This window comes from Schistocerca gregaria, chromosome 6, assembly GCF_023897955.1.
Source record: "Schistocerca gregaria isolate iqSchGreg1 chromosome 6, iqSchGreg1.2, whole genome shotgun sequence".
Lineage (NCBI taxonomy): Eukaryota > Metazoa > Arthropoda > Insecta > Orthoptera > Acrididae > Schistocerca > Schistocerca gregaria.
In genome coordinates, this window is record NC_064925.1 from 81078131 (window position 1) to 81098161 (window position 20031).

Below are 20031 nucleotides of genomic sequence, written 5' to 3' on the forward strand. Positions count from 1 at the left end.
TTGTCATTAATGTCCCATCTCAACTACCTTTCTGTTCCTAATACTATCTGTGCTTTATAACCTTCAGTAAGGGATACTAATTCATTCTTTCTTGGAAATGTTTCCTGTCATGTTATGCAAGGAAGAGAAGGAAACTCCAGATGAGGTAGCGAATAAGCTTCAGAGGCTGTTCACAGCTTTTCAGATAGATGACACTTTGGCTGCAAATCCAGATGTTGCTGAGACCATCCATGACCAATGAATCTTTGAACACCAGGAACTCTGATCCCTGTTTTGACAAAATATTTTCTGAAGACTTTTTGCAGGAAGCTAAAAAGGCCACAACTATGACTTTAAAGTCAATCTAGCATGTGATTTGCAGAGTGTCTTATATTATTTCTTGTCTGTTTTACATTAAATGAGTTTTGTTGTGTAACACCCTTTGCGGTTATCATATATCTACTTAATTTATTAAGGAATTCCTGTTGTGTATACTCCAAACCAATATTCACCAGATGTCATAAACGTGGTAGAAATGATTCGTGTGGTGAAGTTTGGGATGTGTATCGTTGCTTAACACAAGAAAATCATAATCCCGTGTCATATCTCAGATGTGCTCCACCAAGTAAATACTATGTTTCTTGTGTAATACAGGGTACTGCTTCTTAATGCTGCTGTAGGTTCATCTTGATGTTAACGCATTGACACTCAGGAATCATGCAATGGTAGTAATAAGCTCCAGGAATTCATGTTCACAAAGAGCTTTATTTCACACCCTAGATGTTCACTGGCGAATTACATGCATAAAATTGAATTAACACTGTCTCATGACTCATGTAAGATTGACTTCGGACTGGCCTTACCCATCGCAGCATACATGATTTTAAACAGTTACTGACATTGTACATATTAAATTTGCATATTTAACAATTAAAACTTTTATGTACATCTTCCCAAATCACATAAAATAAAAGTGAATAATTTCATACAAAGACTAGAAAGAATCTGTTTCTATTAAGACCATAAATGACATGTTTTATCATTGCAACAATATATTTCATTGATTTTCATATATTATTTTACTTACTTAAAGGTTAATCACCCTATCATTCTCAGGTGAAAAGAGCAATTAGTTTTACTGAATGAAAGGCCTAGATTCAATTAATTAAATTTTGTACAAGTAAAATTTTACATTTCTACATAGTCGTAATTACAATTCCATTAATTAACACCAATTAAAAATGATATGCTATATTCTAACTGAAAAATTATCATGTCATATTTCTATTAGGGACACAATTTGTTTTTAGCTTGAATACATAAAAATAGCTGTCTCTTGATGACTAGAAATATTAGAACTTTAATTGTTAATTACTCCATAATCACAATAGCAAAATTATTTCAACCATGTGCCTGAAGTTTCTATAATGTACAAAGTGTGATGGTACATCAGCTTGTAATCCAACATTTTTCCTTCATTCTGCATATTGGTGAGGCCCAACGTAACCAATGTCAAAACTATAGCTGAAATTAGTGCAAATTACTGATTTGCTGCAAAAGAAAATCTTCAGTGTATTTGAAGCCAGATAACCAGAAAAGACAAAATCAAAGCGGCAGTTTAAATTGTTGTAAATCACTTATATTACACATGTGCCCTCTTTGGGAGAGTGAGGATTAGACTGGAAGAGGATACCAGGTCCCAAAAAGGGTTGTGGCATTACACACACCTGCTTGTGTTTAATGTGGATTTCTTCTTGATTGTTATGTTCATCAAATTGTTGGCCTATAATACAAGCAGATGTGATTTCATTGAAGCGTCCTTTTTAAAGCATTAATTATTGTAGTTTGTAGCCCAGAAGCAGTATTATTTTCATCAAGCCAGGCTATGTCAAAAATCATTAGATTTTTCTGGTCGTGCTTGAGTTTTAGTGATAACCTTTTCCAAAAGTTGCAGGTATGTAAGTGCAACAACAAACCATGTTTTGTCTGATTATCTGTAAGATTCCACACTTGGCTCCAATGGTATCAAATGCTGTAAAGATGCACTCAGAATAATCAGATACTGTTCCTACTGGTGTTGAGCATACAAGGCACTTAACATAACCCCAGAGAAGAAAGTCAAAAGGGGTGAGATCAGGAAAAGGCACAGGCCAAGGGGATGGGCATCCCCTTCCAACTATTTTCTGCCAGAAGTTGTCTGTAATGTATACTGTGGCCTGATGATCACAGTTCACCGAAGAAAATTGTCCTGAAACCACAAACTAGTGCCGAGTTGCAAGGGAGCATACTCCAGAAGTTAAGACAAGTCACTATCCAGGAAGTTCAAATACCATGCATCATTCAAATTATCTGGTTAGATGTGTGGTTCAAAAAGTTGTTTTTCAAGAATTCCAGCCCAAGTGTTCACTGCAAGTCTCACCTGGAAACTGCTCATATAGGTCGTGCATGGATTTTAGACAGCCCGTGGTGGCTGTGGAAACTTTATTTTACATTCCTGCATATAGGTTCTTTATATCGAAACACTAAAAATTTCATCCTCTATAATCTCCCAAATTTTTAAGATGTTATTCTGTAACATCCTGTATGTTTTGTTTTCATAGAGCATTTTTATTGTTCATGATTAAGTGAAAAGTAAAGTACTGTTTTTAAGGCTTCATTTCTGTTTCAGGAACAAAGAGATACTAAAATGCTATTCCTCTTAGTAGGGATAATTGCAACAGTAGCAACACTTTGTGCTCCATCGCTGTCTGAATATATATGTTGTCCAATAGATGTGAAGCAGAACATATTTCCTCCCTTGTGGAGGAAGTGCAGATCTTCCATAATAGACTCACCCCTGTGAGTATTCTTGAGAAATTTTGTTCACCTATTGCAAAATATATTTTCTTAGATACCAATATCTTCAGTATTTCATTGTTATTGTATTTTCTGCTAAGGTAACATTCTATTTTTGCATTGCTGTCTTACAGGAGCCAACTATTCCTGGTAGAGAAAACAGAAAGTCACACCAAATACGACTCCTCCCTGTCATACACTCCACTTCAGCCAGGATAATGAGTGCTTTTGCAGAAAAGGATTCCATGTTGTATGATATGGGTTAGCCAAACACAGTATTCACAAAGATGAAACTATATCATGTAACATGATTGTGTGATGCATACAGCCCTACATTTTTTTAATCACTTGCCATCAAGTGGAAGCAGATATTTGCTCTACTGTGTAGTTTACTATGTAGCTATAAGTGTCATTGTTATAGAGGAAGTGGAAGTTTGAAATTATCACAGCTGTTAAATATAACATGCTATGAGGTAGCTGCAAATAATTACAAACAGTACTCGTTATTAAATTTTAATGTATGTATTGAAGAGAAACTACTCACCTAACAATAATATTTTTTCGTACAAATACCTTGTAGATGCATCATGGATGCCATAGACAAAAATGTAGGACCAAATGTCACCATGCTCAAAATCATCTCAGTAACCAAAGATTATCTGATTAAAAAAGCATATTATATGTATTAATTATTTAACAAAATTTAATGGATGGCAGGAGTAGTCTGTGCTGAAGAATTTTCTCAAGAGAATTTAACAAGTACCTAATGTGTATATTATGTAAATATAATGTATTAATAGTGTATCACAGAAATGATGTCAGGACCTCAAACATGAATAAATGATATTTCTTTTACAATTGGAAATTGTAGATTTTTATAACACCAAATACCTCGGCATCATTTTATGGTACTAAATTATGGATTTAGAGATCTTCCTGTGTAAATTATTGCACACAAACCCAAAATCCTGTCATTTATAAGTACTTATATAGTACTGGGGAAAATAACACTTGTGTCATAGTTGTCACATGCATGCACAGGAACGTTTCTGGCACTGTCTAGTGTAATTGCTGAAGTACTCTTGATGAAGTATTTGTGGTGATTACTGTGTCAAAGTCCAAATACAGGCACAACTATAGGCAATGCTAGTGCATGTGGAGTAAAAAGAAAGGCACATTCAAAAACCAGTTGCATGTCAGAATCCCTCATGGCACAGTATACAGCAGGTTCTGAGCCATATAGTAGAAGACAGTGATAACAACCTTACTACGCAATACCTGAAGCAAACAGGCACAGCAAGACTTGGATGCCAAGTGCCCACACTTGATTTTAGACCTGCTTATGTATATATGCCTGATGATGGGTGGACTCAAAGGATCATGTAGTACTATGGGCATGGCTCAGGGATATGCAGAAATCTGTTTTGCACTTTTTGCTGTATTTACCTGGAGCAAATGTCAGCATTAGGTTTAACTGTGGCTGGCATCTTCAGATTCTGCAATGTGTGATTGATTGTACTTGGGGAACAAGGGGTTAAAAAGTACCCCAGCAGCCAGAATCTGCATTAACATCAGAGCTTCTCCAGACCCCCACCCCCTTTCTTTCATTCCCATTCTTTGTATCTTATAGCAAATACCATTCAAAAATTCACATTTTATTCCAGTTTTCTCTGATTTAAGGCAAATTTTGCTGGGAAATTATTGTCAGATTCTTTGTAAGTTAAATTTTGACAGTTGGTTAGATTACCCAAGACAATGTACCACAATCAAGAAATCTTTTTATGATCTTTCATTTGTCAAGAATTAAGTCAGATGCAAACTACTTTAATGAAGTGCCTCCCTGAGTAGTGGGAAAATGCAGTGGCTCAGATGAATGATTTATGCAGTTAGTTGTCCATGGTTAAAAGTAATATTAATGGCAATTACTCAGCGAGGTGAGACTGATACCACCACAGGTCAATACCGCAGAGAGTACAGACATGATACAGGAAGTTTAGCTCATAATAGTTGTAATCATTCAGTTTGCAATATGGAGGCAATATCCTATTTGCCATCAATACTTTTGGAGGAAATCTTGCTGCAGTGTAGTCATGTTCAGGTCTTTTCTCCTGAGAAGAAATCACTACACACTGTTGTATTTATGAAAGGCTTTAAACCTATCTTTCTTAAAACTTGGACAGAGCAATACAAGATTCAGTTTATTACTGCCTACATGCAAGCAGTCACACCATTTTGGGCAACAGAATCCACCGAGTACTACAAAACATACATGCAATTCAAAAGAGGTTTCCTGGCAAAATTTTGGTCAAATTATGTTCAGGAACGTCTTCAAAAAGAGGATTTTAATTCTGAACAATATAACAACAAGCACAGCAGCTTGAGGATATACTTTGAATGTGACCTGGATAAAGACACTAAGGGATTAAAAACATCAGCTAACAGTGGGACTGTTATACATCAAGGCGGCAAGATGAAAATTTTTGCCAGTCTAGGATTTGAAACCCGGTCTCCTGTTTACTAGGCAGACATGCTGACTGCTATGACATCCGGACACAGTGGTCACTACAAACACACTGGCTACCTTAGCAGGCCTCTTGTCAGAACCAAATTTTCAACCTTACCACACACTTATCCAGGTCCAGCACAAATTTTCAGCTTGCCCCATTGATATAAACAAATGTTGTCTGGCAGCTATTGTGTTTAATTCCATTGTGTCTTGATTCATAGAGGATACAGGATGAAACTGGTGCCTGATCTATCAGACGTGTCTGAAACAACAGACACTACATATACATTACCTGAATAAAATGGATATTGGGATGAGGCCATTTCACAAGTGATTTACTGAGAATACTGAAAGCTAACTGAGTGACAAACATAAGGGAGAAGTTGGTATTCAACACTAATATAGACTATTTATTTCTATACTAGACTCAATAGATTTAATACATTAGAATTCAAAATACAGTGGCAGTGGCAGTAACGGTATGAGAGAACCCGCTCTCTTTGGCATCCATTCAATCAGGATAGAAATGTTGATTATTGCGGCTGAGGTGCAGCTTCATGCCAATGATGAGTAACACAAGACTAGACCCCAAGTAGTCACAGTTCACTGCCCTGTAACAGGGGGCGACAACATGACAAGGTCATTTTAATCCAGGTTATAATTCAAATCACACCATTTACCATGGAAACCCATCCAAAATCAATATGCAAATCAATTTGGGGAATTATGTCAGTAAATACAAGCAATGTTGATCCAGGGATTCACATGTACATAACCCCAGTGACACACAAAATTAGCAACCTCAAAAACACACAGTAAGAGTAATTGAGGTGGCAGAAGAGCCCCCCGCACCACGCACCCTCCTCCAGTTTTAATGGTCCTTCAAACTAACTGTGATCACATATGGGCAAATAACGCAGGTTGCAGAATGGAGTGGGGGTAACAACAGTAGTGAATCTTTACATATGTTAAGGTACAATGAGGGTGGCAACATAAGAGATGAGCTCTTGCAATTCTCTGGATATGTGCAAGGAGCAGAGTAAGGAATTATTTCAAGCAGCTGTCAATTGTACAATAGAAGGCACACCTACCACTATCATACTTGACACTGGAGCCATGACGAGCATTTTGTCCAATAATGCGGGCCAGTGCTGTGTAAAGTCCTATCGATTTCACTAAGTCAACCACACATAACAAGGGGACCAGGAACTCCAAAGTTTTCTAAACAATGCACCATCTGCATTACAGTTTCAGCTCATCAGCGTTCCTGAAGAAGGTGTCAAGCTGGACTATGATGTCTCACAGAGAAGATTTTGTCTTTTTCTAGCAGTAGAATTTCACAGACAAGCCTTCAACAGCCTACACAAATTGTCTCACCCTGTAATTTGTCCAGAATTTCACCCAGCATCAAAGTGTTTTGTCTGGACTGGGATGGAGAAAGACTGCCATGGGTAGATACATACATGTTTACAATGTCAACATTGCAAAATGTCTGGCCATGTGCATGTGCCACTCTGTGATTTCTCCCACACAACTTTATGTTTTGCACCCATGCATGTAGACATCGTAGGACTATCTAGATCTACATGGATACTCTACAAATCACACTTTAGTACCTAGCAGAAAGCTCATCAATCCACCTTCAAAGTAATTCACTATTGTTCCACTCTCAAACAGCATGCAGAAAAAAGAATTTGAGGATCAGTGCACTCTATTAGCGCTTGGAGCTCTGGTACTTTTCCAACACAGCTATGAAAATGTACAACTGTTACACCAATGGTTCCTAGAGCTACACTCTTGCCATGTTTGATTCGGATTCTTTGTGCCTGAAGCACATTTTGTTTTCTCCACAACCATTGTGAAGCCTTTGCTAGCCGTGACCTATATAAGAGGGTTTTTTTCTGTTTTCTTTCTTGATTCCTTTCTTTTTTAGTAGTGGTACATGAGTTTCTGGTGATATAGCATACCGTAGTGTTTATTTTATTCTATAAAGTAATGAGCAACTGTTTGTTGAAAATAATAATATCTAAATGATATTACTTCCGTTTTTGACATTAATAATTAGGTTCACTTGTCTATTGAAGATGTAAGATATTTTGATTCTTTGTTTATCAGTTATTGCATTAAATTTGGTTGGAATGACTTTGTAAAGTTAAACATATAATAAGATATTGTACAAGAAGAGCGACTGCAATCAGAATATCGATTGTGAGGATTGAAGAGTTGAGCAGAGCATGTGCTGCACTCATGTTTGTACTGATGATGCAGAAGGAGGTTAAAAGTGTGCTGACTACGTCGTGTCGTGAAACAACATGCACGAACAAGACTGATTAATGATGAGATACATTTCTGTTCCTTCCTGTAATGGAATGTAAAGGCATTTAAAGTGGACAGAGATGTTTTACTGCGTAAAATCGCCAAACGAACTGTGTCGCTGAACTACGACAATACAGCTATGAACAGACGACATTGTAGTTACGGTGTTCTGGAAAGAACTGTTCGCTGTGACTGTGCTGGGTGCAATTTAAATACTTTATCATTTAAATGTATATTCGCGACATCACTGATTACCGTGTCAGTATAGGCATATAGAAACTGTTTATTAGGGGCGTGCATGTTACCGCCAAAAGTGGCGAGTTCGCGGTCACGTTATTCGCAGGGTAAACAAACAGACTGTAATTCTACAATCGAAATAACTTTAAAATCCTCTTCTGAACTGTGTTAATTCAGCGGTGTGCATGAGAGATGTAATAAACCACTCATGCAAAGCTGAATGTTGGCAACATTTGTAACATTGTTCAATCATCCAGTGGCCTATAACACGCCACTGATGAAGTCATCAATGAGTGGAAGGTAAAATTCCACATGAGATAACTCATCTGCAGCATCTACACACAATGGAGCTGATTTTAACATGCTGTCTGCAACGATAAACTGCTGACGAAATTACACCTCACTGCGTGCATCGTAACACATAAGGTTAGCTGCTTTAGCTCTCATCAAAGACTAAGACAACTATTAAAACTGTAAACTTTCTATTTGGAACTTGTTCAAAGAAACTAATTGTTAATTTGCTTCTTCTTTAAAATGAATGTCATATTCGCGAAATTTTGTTATTAAAGTAGACATTGTTGACCCCTGTTAGTGAAGTTGTTACCAGTCTTATACCTGTTTCTTTCATTCATAATTTTAGAACTGCTGCCACTGCCCATTATTTTAAGTATCTTTTGGTGAGTGTGAATCATGAGTACCATAATTTCTGTGAGTGAATTTAATGTGCAATTATTTAGGCATTGTATTTGTTCGAATTGTGGCATCCGCCATTAAGCTGAATGCAACAGCCAATGACTGCAGAGCTGCGTACACTTAATTGGAGCAATACACGTAAGTGCGAGTAAACATAATAGCAAGTATCAGACTGAGCACAGTGTGTTCACTTAGAAGTAAATGTCCTACTGCCACATCATCATAACTGTATGTGCATGCATTTGTACCATACTTAACTATGTATGCAGAGATAAATGTTAGGCTAAACGGTCAAACTTTTGTTAGTAGAAATCAGAGAAAGATTTTTTTTTCCACACCACACTAGATTTGCAACGAACAGGGTTGACTCAGTGTTTTATGGTAGTGTGACGAAACTTTAGTTCCAGTGTTGAGTTACGATTACTACATATGGCTCGATTCGTAACTGAAACACATAACATAACAGGTTAGGTCTTCATTTTCTTAGCTATGTGTAGATGGAACACTACACCCTCCAACCTAAAAAACTGTACATTCCACACCACAAAGCTCCTAATATCCATGTAACCGCTAGCTGCATGTAATGGACTCCTATTCAGGGCAGCCTGAAACTCCACCATCCTACGACGTAAGTTGAGATATCTGAAGCCTACACACTCACAAAACTGTCTGTGCCTCTAATTTAGACCGTCCATTCAGCTCTATATCAAAGGTCCACAATCGGTCCTGTTGACTATCGTGCAAATGGTGAGCTCTGCTCTCATCTTGCAAGCAAGGCTAGCACCCTTTACCACTTCAGACGCAATCTCTTCTGATCCAACCTGACTCACATTATTCGTACCAACATAAACCACCTCACTGCACCTTGTGACTCTTCATGGCTTCCGGAAAGCCCTGTTCCACATTTGGAATGGCTCCACCTAGTAGGCACATGGAGTGCACACTGGCTTTCTTCCCCTCCTTGGCAGCCATGTCCTGAAGGGGCCCCATAACATGCCTAACACTGGAGCTTCCAACTACCAACAACCCCACCCTCTATGACTGCCTGGATCTCGCAGGCTGAGACTTTTCCTCTGAAACAGGGCAAGCGATTGCGTCTGGCTGATGAAAAATGTCAGCAACAGACTGCACCTGGAACCTATTTATCAGAGTAAACAGGGAAGTCTTTCGCAGCCTGCCATGCCCTGAGATGACCTCCCACTTCCACTCAACCATGGGTGGAGGGTGAACCTCAATACGTGTAGTAACTGGGCTGCCCACCAGTGTGAACTGATCGGCGGTGGACTCGTGGGTCGTGCTGGAAGTCCAATGGATCCCCATGGCTGGCGCACAACAGTCATGTACAGCCACTGTACCCTCAAGCTGTATAACCCACGCCAACAAGACTGGAGCTGAGAGCGAAGTGTCATCAACTCAGCTCGCATCTGGACACTGCATACTAAATACCATAGAAAATTACGATACAAACAACTGTCGACACATGCTATGAGACTCTACTGTAGACATTCACCAAAACACAAGAACTGTGTCTTATAAATTAGATTAGTATGGAGAGATTCAAAAACTGAACTAAAAAACCACTCAATTGGGACTAAGTAATTCGCTCCTGGTTAGGAACTTGTAAAGTGTCACAAAATCGATTACTAGCCGACAGAAGCAAAAACGTATTATGTTCGAGTATAATGACTTTTCTGGAGACTAGAAATCTACTCTGTGGGAATCAGTATGGGTTTCGAAAAAGACGCTCGTGTGAAACCCAGCTCGCGCTATTCGTCCACGAGACTCAGAAGGCCATAGACATGGGTTCCCAGGTAGATGCTGTGTTTCTTGACTTCCGCAAGGCGTTCGATACAGTTCCCCACAGTCGTTTGATGAACAAAGTAAGAGCATATGGCCTATCAGACCAATTGTGTGACTGGATTGAAGAGTTCCTAGATAACAGAACGCAGCATGTCATTCTCAATGGGGAGAAGTCTTCCGAAATACGAGAGTTTTCAGGTGTGCTGCAGGGGAGAGTCGTAGGACCATTGCTATTCACAGTATATGTAAATGACGTTGTAGATAACATCGGAAGTTCACTGAAGCTTTTTGCAGATGATGCTGTAGTATATCGAGAGGTTGTTACAATGGACATTGTACTGAAATGCAGGAGGATCTGCATTGAATTGACGCATGGTGCAGGGAATGGCAATTGATTCTCAATGTAGACAGGTATAATGTGCTGCGAATACATAGAAAGAAAGATCCTTTATCATTTACCTACAATATAGCAGGTCAGCAACTGGAAGCAGATAATTCCATAAATTATCTGGGAGTACGCATTAGGACTGATTTAAAATGGAATGACCAAATAAAATCAATCGTCGCTAAAGCAGATGCCAGACTGAGATTCATTGGAAGAATCCTAAGGAAAAGCAGTCCAACAACAAAGGAAGTAGGTTACAGTACACTTGTTCACCCACTGCTTGAATACTACTCACCGATGTGGGATCCGTACCAGATAGGGTTGATAGAAGAGAGAGAAGATCCAACGGAGAGAAGCCGCTTCGTTACAGGATCATTTAGTAGGTGCAAAAGCCTTACGGAGATGACAGATAAACCCCAGTGGAAGACTCTGCATGAGAGGTGCTCAGTAGCTTGGTACGGGCTTTTGTTGAAGTTCTGAGAACATACGTATATCTCGCAAAGAGACCATGAGGATGAAATCAGAGAGATTAGAGCCCACACAGAGGCATATTGACAATGTTTCTTTCCACGAACAATATGAGACTGGAATAGAAGGGAGAACTGATAGACTTACTCAAGGTACCCTCCTCCACACACCATCAAGTGGCTCGCAGAGCATGGATGTAGATGTAGATGAAGAGAACGTAAGAACTGTGTATGTTTAAATATTAAATTATCATACAGAAATTCAAAAACTAAACTACCGTAGCACAAAAATGAAAGTATATAATTCGCTCCTGGATTGGGAACTTGTGAAATGTCACAAAAGTCGGTTGTTGCTGTTTATCGGTGGGCGGCTGCTGTCCATTACCTCCGTTGAAAGGCCAACAATACTTGCTTAATACTGTTGATCGTTTTAGTCTCTGGCTGAAAGCGGTGTCAGCAAACATTATTTCCGCCTCAGCTTTTGTGTCGGCGTGGTTATCTAGGCTTTGTTGCCCGGTGCACATTACTACCGATTCCAGTGGACTGTCTGAGTCTGACTTATTTGTCCAGCTCTTAAAGTTCTGCGGATAAGTGCACCGTAAGACCACTAGCTATCGTCTGGCGAGTAAAGGCATGATTGAGCGATGGCGCCGTGTCTTAAAGCTGCACTATTGTGTCAGGACACTAACTTGAGGACCACTCTCCCAACAGTTCTCTCCGGTCTGCAGAATACACAAATGCCACACATAGAATCCTCGTCAGTGGAACTTGTTTATGGTGAAGCGTTACGTCTTCCAGGAGAGTTTATTAATACCAGTTGTCCGCAGTCATCCATTAAAGACCACCCCCACCCCCCAATCCAAACGGGAAATTCGTCTTTATTTCTTAATAGTTTTGCACCAAATGATACTTCCATTGTTCAAAACAGTTTTTAATTCACTTTCTTTCATGTCCCTCTTTTTGAGCTGGGGAACAAAAAGAAATGACAGGGGGCTAGATCCGGTGAGCAGGGTGGGTGGGGGCGGGGGGGACAATCTGTGTCATGCCGTTTTTGGTCAAAAACTGCTTTACAGAGAGGGCGCTATGGGCAGGTGCACTGTCATGATGGAAGAAACCAGTCGCCTGTGTGCCAAATATCTGCCCTTTTCTTCCAGACACTCTCCCTCAATCTTTTCACAACCTTCAAGTAGAACTCCAGGTTGACAGTTTGACCCAGGGGAGTAAGCTCCATGTGCACAACACCTCTGCAATCGCAGAAACAAATGAGCATTGTCTTGATGTCCGACTTCTTTTGGCGAGCTTTTTTGGGATGAAGAGAGCCACTTGTCCTCCACTGGCTTAATTGCTGCTTAGTTTCAGGATCGTATTCGTGGCACCACTATCCATCACCAGTAATCACCTTGGAAAAAAAATTCAGGATCCTCTCTGAGCTGAGTTTTGAAGCTCAAAATATGCCTGAAGTCGACACTCCCTTCGCTTGTCTGTGAGAAGGCAAGGGAAAAATTTAGTTTCAATGCTTCTCACGTCCGAATCTTTGGATAAAATCCTCTGAATTAAACTCCATAATATTCCAGACATCTCACAAAGTTTGTCAATGGTTCGGCGATGGTCTTCACGAACGAGAGCATTGATTTTGTCGACGTTGTCGTCACTTCTTGGCAATGAGGGGCGTCCTAACGGGGTTGGTATTAAATTGACATTTCTCCATTTTTAAAACGTGAAAACCACTTGTAGACTCTGGTTTTACTCAGGGCAGCGTCCCCATGAGCAGTCTTAAGCATTACAATAGTTTCTGCGGCCTACTTCCCCAACAGGAAACAAAATTTCACAGCCGCACGTTGCTCTCGACAATGTACCATCACGTTTGCGCCAGAATGAAAGAAGTTGTTTTACTAAAAAACACTCACGGGTGAACCGACGCATTCACAGCGACACAACTTCGCACGCTGACTCAGGTGGCATGACCGTAACAGACACTTGGTGGAACAATGGGTTCACCCACTCTCCCTCCCCACCGCAGCAAATTCTCGTTACTTTTGGGTACCCCCTCGTATCTTTATTACAACCTCCTTATACTGCTCCACACTGTAGCCTATTTTAAGAAGAGGTGCGTGGACGCTGGATAGTACGGTGAATGGCAAGAACACAACCGTTCCTCTCGATGGCGCCGACCTCTCTTCATCTTCCAGGGTGCATTACCAGCGGAAGCACAATGAAGACAACCATGGACCACATATATCATAGACCGCGCCTGAACCCTGCCACTGCCTTGTTAATACTTAAAACCAGCTTCTAAGTCACGCGAATCGGGACAGGAAGCCAAGTTCCTGTCATTACGCGCTGTGTGAAATGGAGCTAACAGTTACAATTTCTCTCATTAAAAGCTGAAATCAAGCACTGATATCGACAATTCTAAGAACTGTAGTTCTACTCTTACATATGTAGTAGTGTGGTTAACCTAGTTTCTCCGAAATTCCTGATAATAAAGCAGCGATTACCGTTTGTACATTTTTTTTCTCCCACTGTGTATTCTTGCTGTTCGCCGCTTCCACAGGAGTGGAATACAAAATAACAATTTCGAAAGTAGCATTAACTTTCTAATGATTCCACAAGAATATGTGTGAAATGCTTAAGAAAGCTTTTGAAACAAAAGAAATTCGTTTATGTGCAAAATATCAGGTATTTACACAAAATAAGTACGTACTTTTTTCTGACTTTTGCTTAATCCAGTACAGAACCGAAAACATATCGAGACAGGAAGCGTAGTATGTTACAAAACGTTGGTTATTGTGGTGTAGTGAGCTAGTTATTAACGATATGTTGTTTCATATCTTAGTCATTCACCGAGTTTACATACAGAGACCAACATCCATCCTAACTTTCAACTTATGGAAATACCACTGAAAGTATTTTAAAGTCATTAATTTACACAACTGCGATTTACCTAATCTGTAGGATAGAAAACAAGACTAATCTGAGCACATGTGAAGATCTTTCCTTCTGCATCTAGTAAGAAGCACAGTATTTGATCTGTAACAAAGAAATCATAAATATGCAATTTAAATACGTAGTGAAATTCTTGGCAATGTGCTCCGAGTCACCTGACTTAGATGAAATGACATCATGCGCTGTCTGTGTTAGCCGTGGTCTATGAAGACAACCTCATGTTCCAGTGCCAGTACCATAACCACAACTGCAGATGCCACAACTGCCCGATGGGGAAGCCTAACAGACTCATCATTGTGGTCCAAAACACTCGGAAGTGACGTCAAAATGACGTATACGCAAACGCGCGGCACACTTGTCGACTGATCGAGATCTGTGGTCGAATCGAGTTAGCGGCAAAAGCGTCTGCTTTGTTCTTCACTGTCATACTGGCCTTGTATCTTGAGTGGTTGTGTTTTCGCTATCGAGCAGAATGTCTCAGGTGTATGAAAACATCTTTCGTGACGCTCTGAAAGATTTCAGAGTTTCGGAGGATGGTCTGATTACAGGCTATTGTAATTCGTTAGAGGAGGTAATAATAATTTTATGTCAGAATTGGCTGGCAAAAATATGCGCCTTTAGAGACATTAGCAACTCTAGAAAATAACTTTTTTTCTGCTGCCAGTTAAGATTTCATTTTAATAAATTTTATATTTCGCTTTCCGCGATCTGATTCCAAGTTTTAAGTGAGTTTTTTCTATGTATTATGCAGTTTTTTCTTTGTTTTGTTGTGAGGTGCTGCATTGTTACGCTACCTTTACTGTAACATATACACGTGGAATATTGTAATTAATGATCGCTGTTTAGGAAGTTAATGGCAACTATGTTTCAAAATTCGCCGTTTGTGAGTTCGTCATCTTTGTACTACAGTAAGAGCAACTGAACATAGCAGCAGCACACGCGCAAACGTTGTCTCGAGTAAATAGCATAATTTAGAAGATACACACATGGGGATCTCGATACTCGACAAGTGTGCAGCGCATTTGCGTATACGTCATTTTGACGTCACTTCCGAGTGGTTTTGGACCACAATGATGTGTCTGTTAGGCTTCCCTACCTGCTGCTGCCATAAACTAGGTCGCCACAGCCAGTGCCGCCGCCGCCGCCGCCCCCGCTTCCAACATCACAGCCACCGCTGCGACGGCAGCCGCCTCAGCAAAGGTCGTCAACAGCGGCGCCACAACTGCGATGCCGGACCCGTCGTCTGTTGCTGTATCTCCCACACCGGCAAGTAACGCTTTGCAGTTGGGCACTAGTGGCAGCTTCCATCTCTTACGGATCATGTTGGCTCAGATGGCTACCTCCATTGAAAAAACATCTCACAAATTAGATTCACATACACTAGGAATACAGAGTTAAGTAATTAGTTCGCTAAGTAATCATTTAGGCGAGAACGTACAAGCACATGGATAGCTGTAGGACAATGTCGCTAATAATGACGCTGGAAAACGTTGAGACCCAAAAAAACTTACACTGTGCGATCAAAAGTATCCAGACACCTGGCTGAAAATGAATTACAAGTTCGTGGTGTCCTCCATCGGTAATGCTGGAATTCAGTATGGTTTTGGCCCACCATTAGCCTTGATGACAGCTTCCACTGTCGCAGGCATACGTTCAATCAGGTGCTGGAAGGATTATCGGGGAATGGCAGCTCATTCTTCTCGGAGTGCTGCACTGAGGAGAGGCATTGATGTCAGTTGGTGAGGCCTGGCACGAAGTCAGCATTCCGAAACAACCCAAAGGTGTTCCATAGGATTCAGGTCAGGACTCTATGCAGGCCAGTCCATTACGGGAATGTTATTGTAACCACTCCGCCACAGGCTGTGCATTATGAACAGGTGATTGATCGTGTTGAAAGATGCAATCGCCATCCTCGTATTGCTCTTCAAGGAAGCAAGAAGGTGCTTAAAACATCAATGTAGGCCTGTGCTGTGATAGTTCCATGCAACACAACAAGGGGTGCAAGCCCCCTCCATGAAAAACACGACCACACCACAACACCACCACCTCCGATTTTTACTGTTGGCAGTACACACGCTGGCAGTTGACGTTCACTGGCCATTCGTCGTACCCACACTCTGCCATTGGATCGCCACTTTCTGTGCCGTGACTCGTCACTCCACACAACGTTTTTCCATTGTTAACAGTTCATTGTTAACGCTCCTTACACCAAGCGAGTGGTCGTTGCGAATTTACCGGCGTAATGTGTGGCTTATGAGCAGCTGCTCGACCATGAAACACAAGTCTTCCCACCTCCCACCTAACTGCAGTGGATCCTGATGCAGTTTGGAATTCCTCTGTGATGGTCTGGATAGACGTCTGGCTATTACACATTATGACCCTCTTCAACTGTCGGCAGTCTCTGTCAGTTTCCCTTCACCATTTCAGCTTCACTATCACATCGGAAACAGTGGACCTAGGGATGTGTACGAGTGCGGAATTCTCGCGTACAGACGTATGACACAAGTGACACCTAATCACCTGACCACATTCGAAGTCCGTGAGTTCTGCATAGCGCAGCATTCTGCTCTCTCACGATGTCTAATGACTACTGAGGTCACTGATATGGAATACCTAGCAGTAGGCGGCAGCACAATGCACCTAATATGAAAAACGTATGTTTTGGGGGGTGTCCGGTTACTTTTGATCACATAGTGTAAATAATATGGCCGCGCGGTTCTAGGCGCTACAGTCTGGAACCGCGCGACCGCTACGCTCGCAGGTTCGAATGGTGCCTCGAGCATGGATGTGTGTGATGTCCTTAGGTTAGTTAAGTTAAAGTAGTTCTGGGTTCTAGGGGACTGATGACCTCAGAAGTTAAGTCCCATAGTGCTCAGAGCCATTTGAACCATTTTTTTGTAAATAATAGGTTCGATGATTTTCATGAGCAAGGGAAGAACGTAGTCAAAGTGGTAGCCGAGCAGACGGGTGCACTTGAATCGTTGCATGAGCAGATAGGATTAGTTCAGGAGCAAATCTAGGAACGAACATTACAGCTTACGACTTTGAAATCTGGGATCGAAAAATCAAAAGTAGCAGTAAATAATATGGTCCAAAATCAGTGTCGAATGCAGGGTCAAGTATTACTCAGCGATTCGATACTGAGGTACAGACACTTACTGCAGCAATAAATGATAAGCTCACATAGTCCACGCTATTTCTTCAGGCAGACACCACAGAAATTTCAAACTTTGTGACTTGGGAAGAAGTGCCTTTGAACAAAGCCAAGGCTGTCCCGAGGGAGAGGATCAATGAACTGCCCCCTTCAGTGCATGAGGTCCTGAACTCGAGTGAACATGTAAAGGTCCCCCACATAGAGGCAGGTCAGCCCCAGCCCATTCGCCTCTGTGTGGGAACTTGGCCCACTGTCAGGTACGTTGGTCATGGCCATCAGTTAAGCAATGCACCTCTACCTGCTTGCCCCGAAGGCTACCTGCTAGTGCACACTTGGTCAATGCAGGCAGGCTGGGTCCACCATGCAGTGGCAATGTCTACAAACAGTGGGACATGTCTGTGAGCAGGACAGTGGACCAGTCAGGCTGTGAAGGGCTGCCTTAAGCCTCCCCAACAGCCAGTGCCTTCTGCCAGCGCCCAGCCTCTGAAGGTAGACCAGGCAGGGGAACGGTCCCTCTCATTCACTGCCCTTGTTCTTATGCTGCGACATAACTCTGACAGACGCCTTTCAAGTCTATGAGAGACGTCGCGATTTTCGGTAATGCAAGCACTGCCTCCTGTGTAGTCCCATCCCATCTACCAAAAACAATAAGAGATAAAATTTCAGTGTCCATCCCATAAGTTTTGTCAAGGACTCCAGAGATCTGTGTGATTTCTTCCCTTTATCAGAGAGATACCAGATTAACCTATTCGGCTGTCACCCTGTGTCAGAGGCCCGCCTCTGGTGGGATGTAGTAGGCAGATGCAGTTCAATTCTTTCAAACTGAGTAAGAATTTCCTCTTTCAATAGCCTTCACAACCTGCACGAAACAATGTGCCACCTGAAAGTCGTCAACAGGACTTGCAGAGGAACCAGATACCAATAACGCTCGCCTCTCAGAGTAATTGGAAGCGTAGGAGGCTACGAAATGACAACAATATTGGTCAGCTCCCAATAATTGTGTAATTTGCCGCTCTGACAGATCAAAGCTCTGCCTGTAGCACAAGATTTATTCAGCCCAGAATAATAGTAGAACTGGTCGCCCAGGAAGAACACAATGCCTCCAGCAGCACCATAATGGCGTAAGGGCTATATCCAGTTCACCTCCCGCTCCTGGATCGATGAGATGCCATATTCGAACATCACAGAACATCAGACATCCTTCTTCCACACTACCCGAAATCCGATAGAACAGTGTTTCTGGGAGGTAGGGAAATAAGCAAAGATACACTGCTACGAAAGGCATACTAAGTGGGTGGAGTTCATCCTGCATTTTGAAGACATCATTAATAAGTTAGTCCATGGTTCGACTCAGTACCCTCCCATCGAATTAATGTTTACAATGCCCAGCCATCTGCTCCTTGGGGGAGCGAGAGGACTACTGCAGCACCAACATGGATATGCAAGAAGGAAATGATGGAAGGAGTGGCATTACAACAAGGTTCAAGCTCGCGCCTTCAAAGTGGGGGCCTTGCCCTTGTTCGAAACTACCCACGGTCCGATTTAACTAAGAAGATAGCAGATGAGTGTTTTCTTTTGTTTAATGGCCCCTATAAAATCTGGAAAATCATAGGTGACCATTCATAACTTTTAGAAGATCCAGAAAACGATGCTGAAAAGGATTTCCAGGACATTAGTAACCTAAGGAAATTTTTTTGTTGAGCTGAGAAAGAATCATGTTATGAAGAGACCCATTTTAAGCTCTGGGTATATCATGTGAGAATTACAGGTTATTTGAAGAAGTATCCAATTATTTATGTGTTATTCCAACAGCACTAATATACATTACGTGTATAGTGTTAATATCTTTGCTGATATCAGTTACTCCTGTGCTCATTTAAGTCTAGTAAGAAGGTATTGGATCAGGCGAAATGCTGTGAAGTTATGTCTTGAAATTCAGCCATTATGTCGTCCCAGGTCGTTGGTGATCCTGCAGATTCGAACTGATATCACTGAGACTAATCATGCAAGGGGTCTTGAATGTATTTATGAGTGTTAGCAGACAGAGCACCAGAAACCTCTCACGAGGTTGATCGTTCAGATCTCTTGCTCATGCATTACAGTACTCATTACAGTGCAGTCCCCGACAAAATTACTAGACTGAAGGTAGCCATTCTCCACAGAGTTTGGCTACGTCAGGACAGGTAAGACGCGCCTGACGTGTGCGACTGCTGTAGCCCAGTAACCTGGAGAAATTATGTATATTTTTGTTGCTCATAGAGTACCTTACGGTTCGTAAGTGGTTTACTGCTTAAGGAAGTTTCGACACGAACATTTACACCTTTACTCGTGTCAGAAGGAGGTTCTTGCTCAACGAACCAGTTTCCAGAAACCAATAGGGAAGAGACAAAACGCTAATTTACCTCAAGAATCCACTTGCTGCCGCTCACAAATAATTTACGAGCTGTGCGAACTCCAGTGCTTCGTGTATCATAATCGGCTGTCGTTGAGTCAGTGTGCCAAGACAACGGGCTGGTATGAACATTTCTTTGTATTCCTAGCCATATGTGTTACTCATAAAAATGCTTTACATCCCATTATACCAGCAAATTGGTGACGATACTAGATACAAATCCCTTCACTGTTTGGTCCGCAAGTGTGAAAGTGCTCATGCCTCCTTCTGGTACTTTCTAAGAAATGTGGTAATGTCCTGCAACGTATCCTGTCCAGCTAG

The 20031-nt window shown here is 41.4% G+C and overlaps 1 protein-coding gene across 1 annotated transcript in view; it reads left to right on the forward strand.

Moving 5' to 3' along the window:
- LOC126278289 (solute carrier family 22 member 16-like) overlaps window positions 1-3672 on the forward strand; it is a 224849-nt gene extending 221177 nt beyond the window's left edge. The window contains exons 10-11 of the mRNA XM_049978299.1: window positions 2648-2817; window positions 2949-3672. Of these exons, the coding sequence (XP_049834256.1) occupies window positions 2648-2817; window positions 2949-3033 (255 nt within the window). The 3' untranslated portion in view covers window positions 3034-3672. The remainder of the gene's footprint in view (window positions 1-2647; window positions 2818-2948) is intronic.
- The last annotated feature ends 16359 nt before the right edge of the window (window positions 3673-20031 follow it).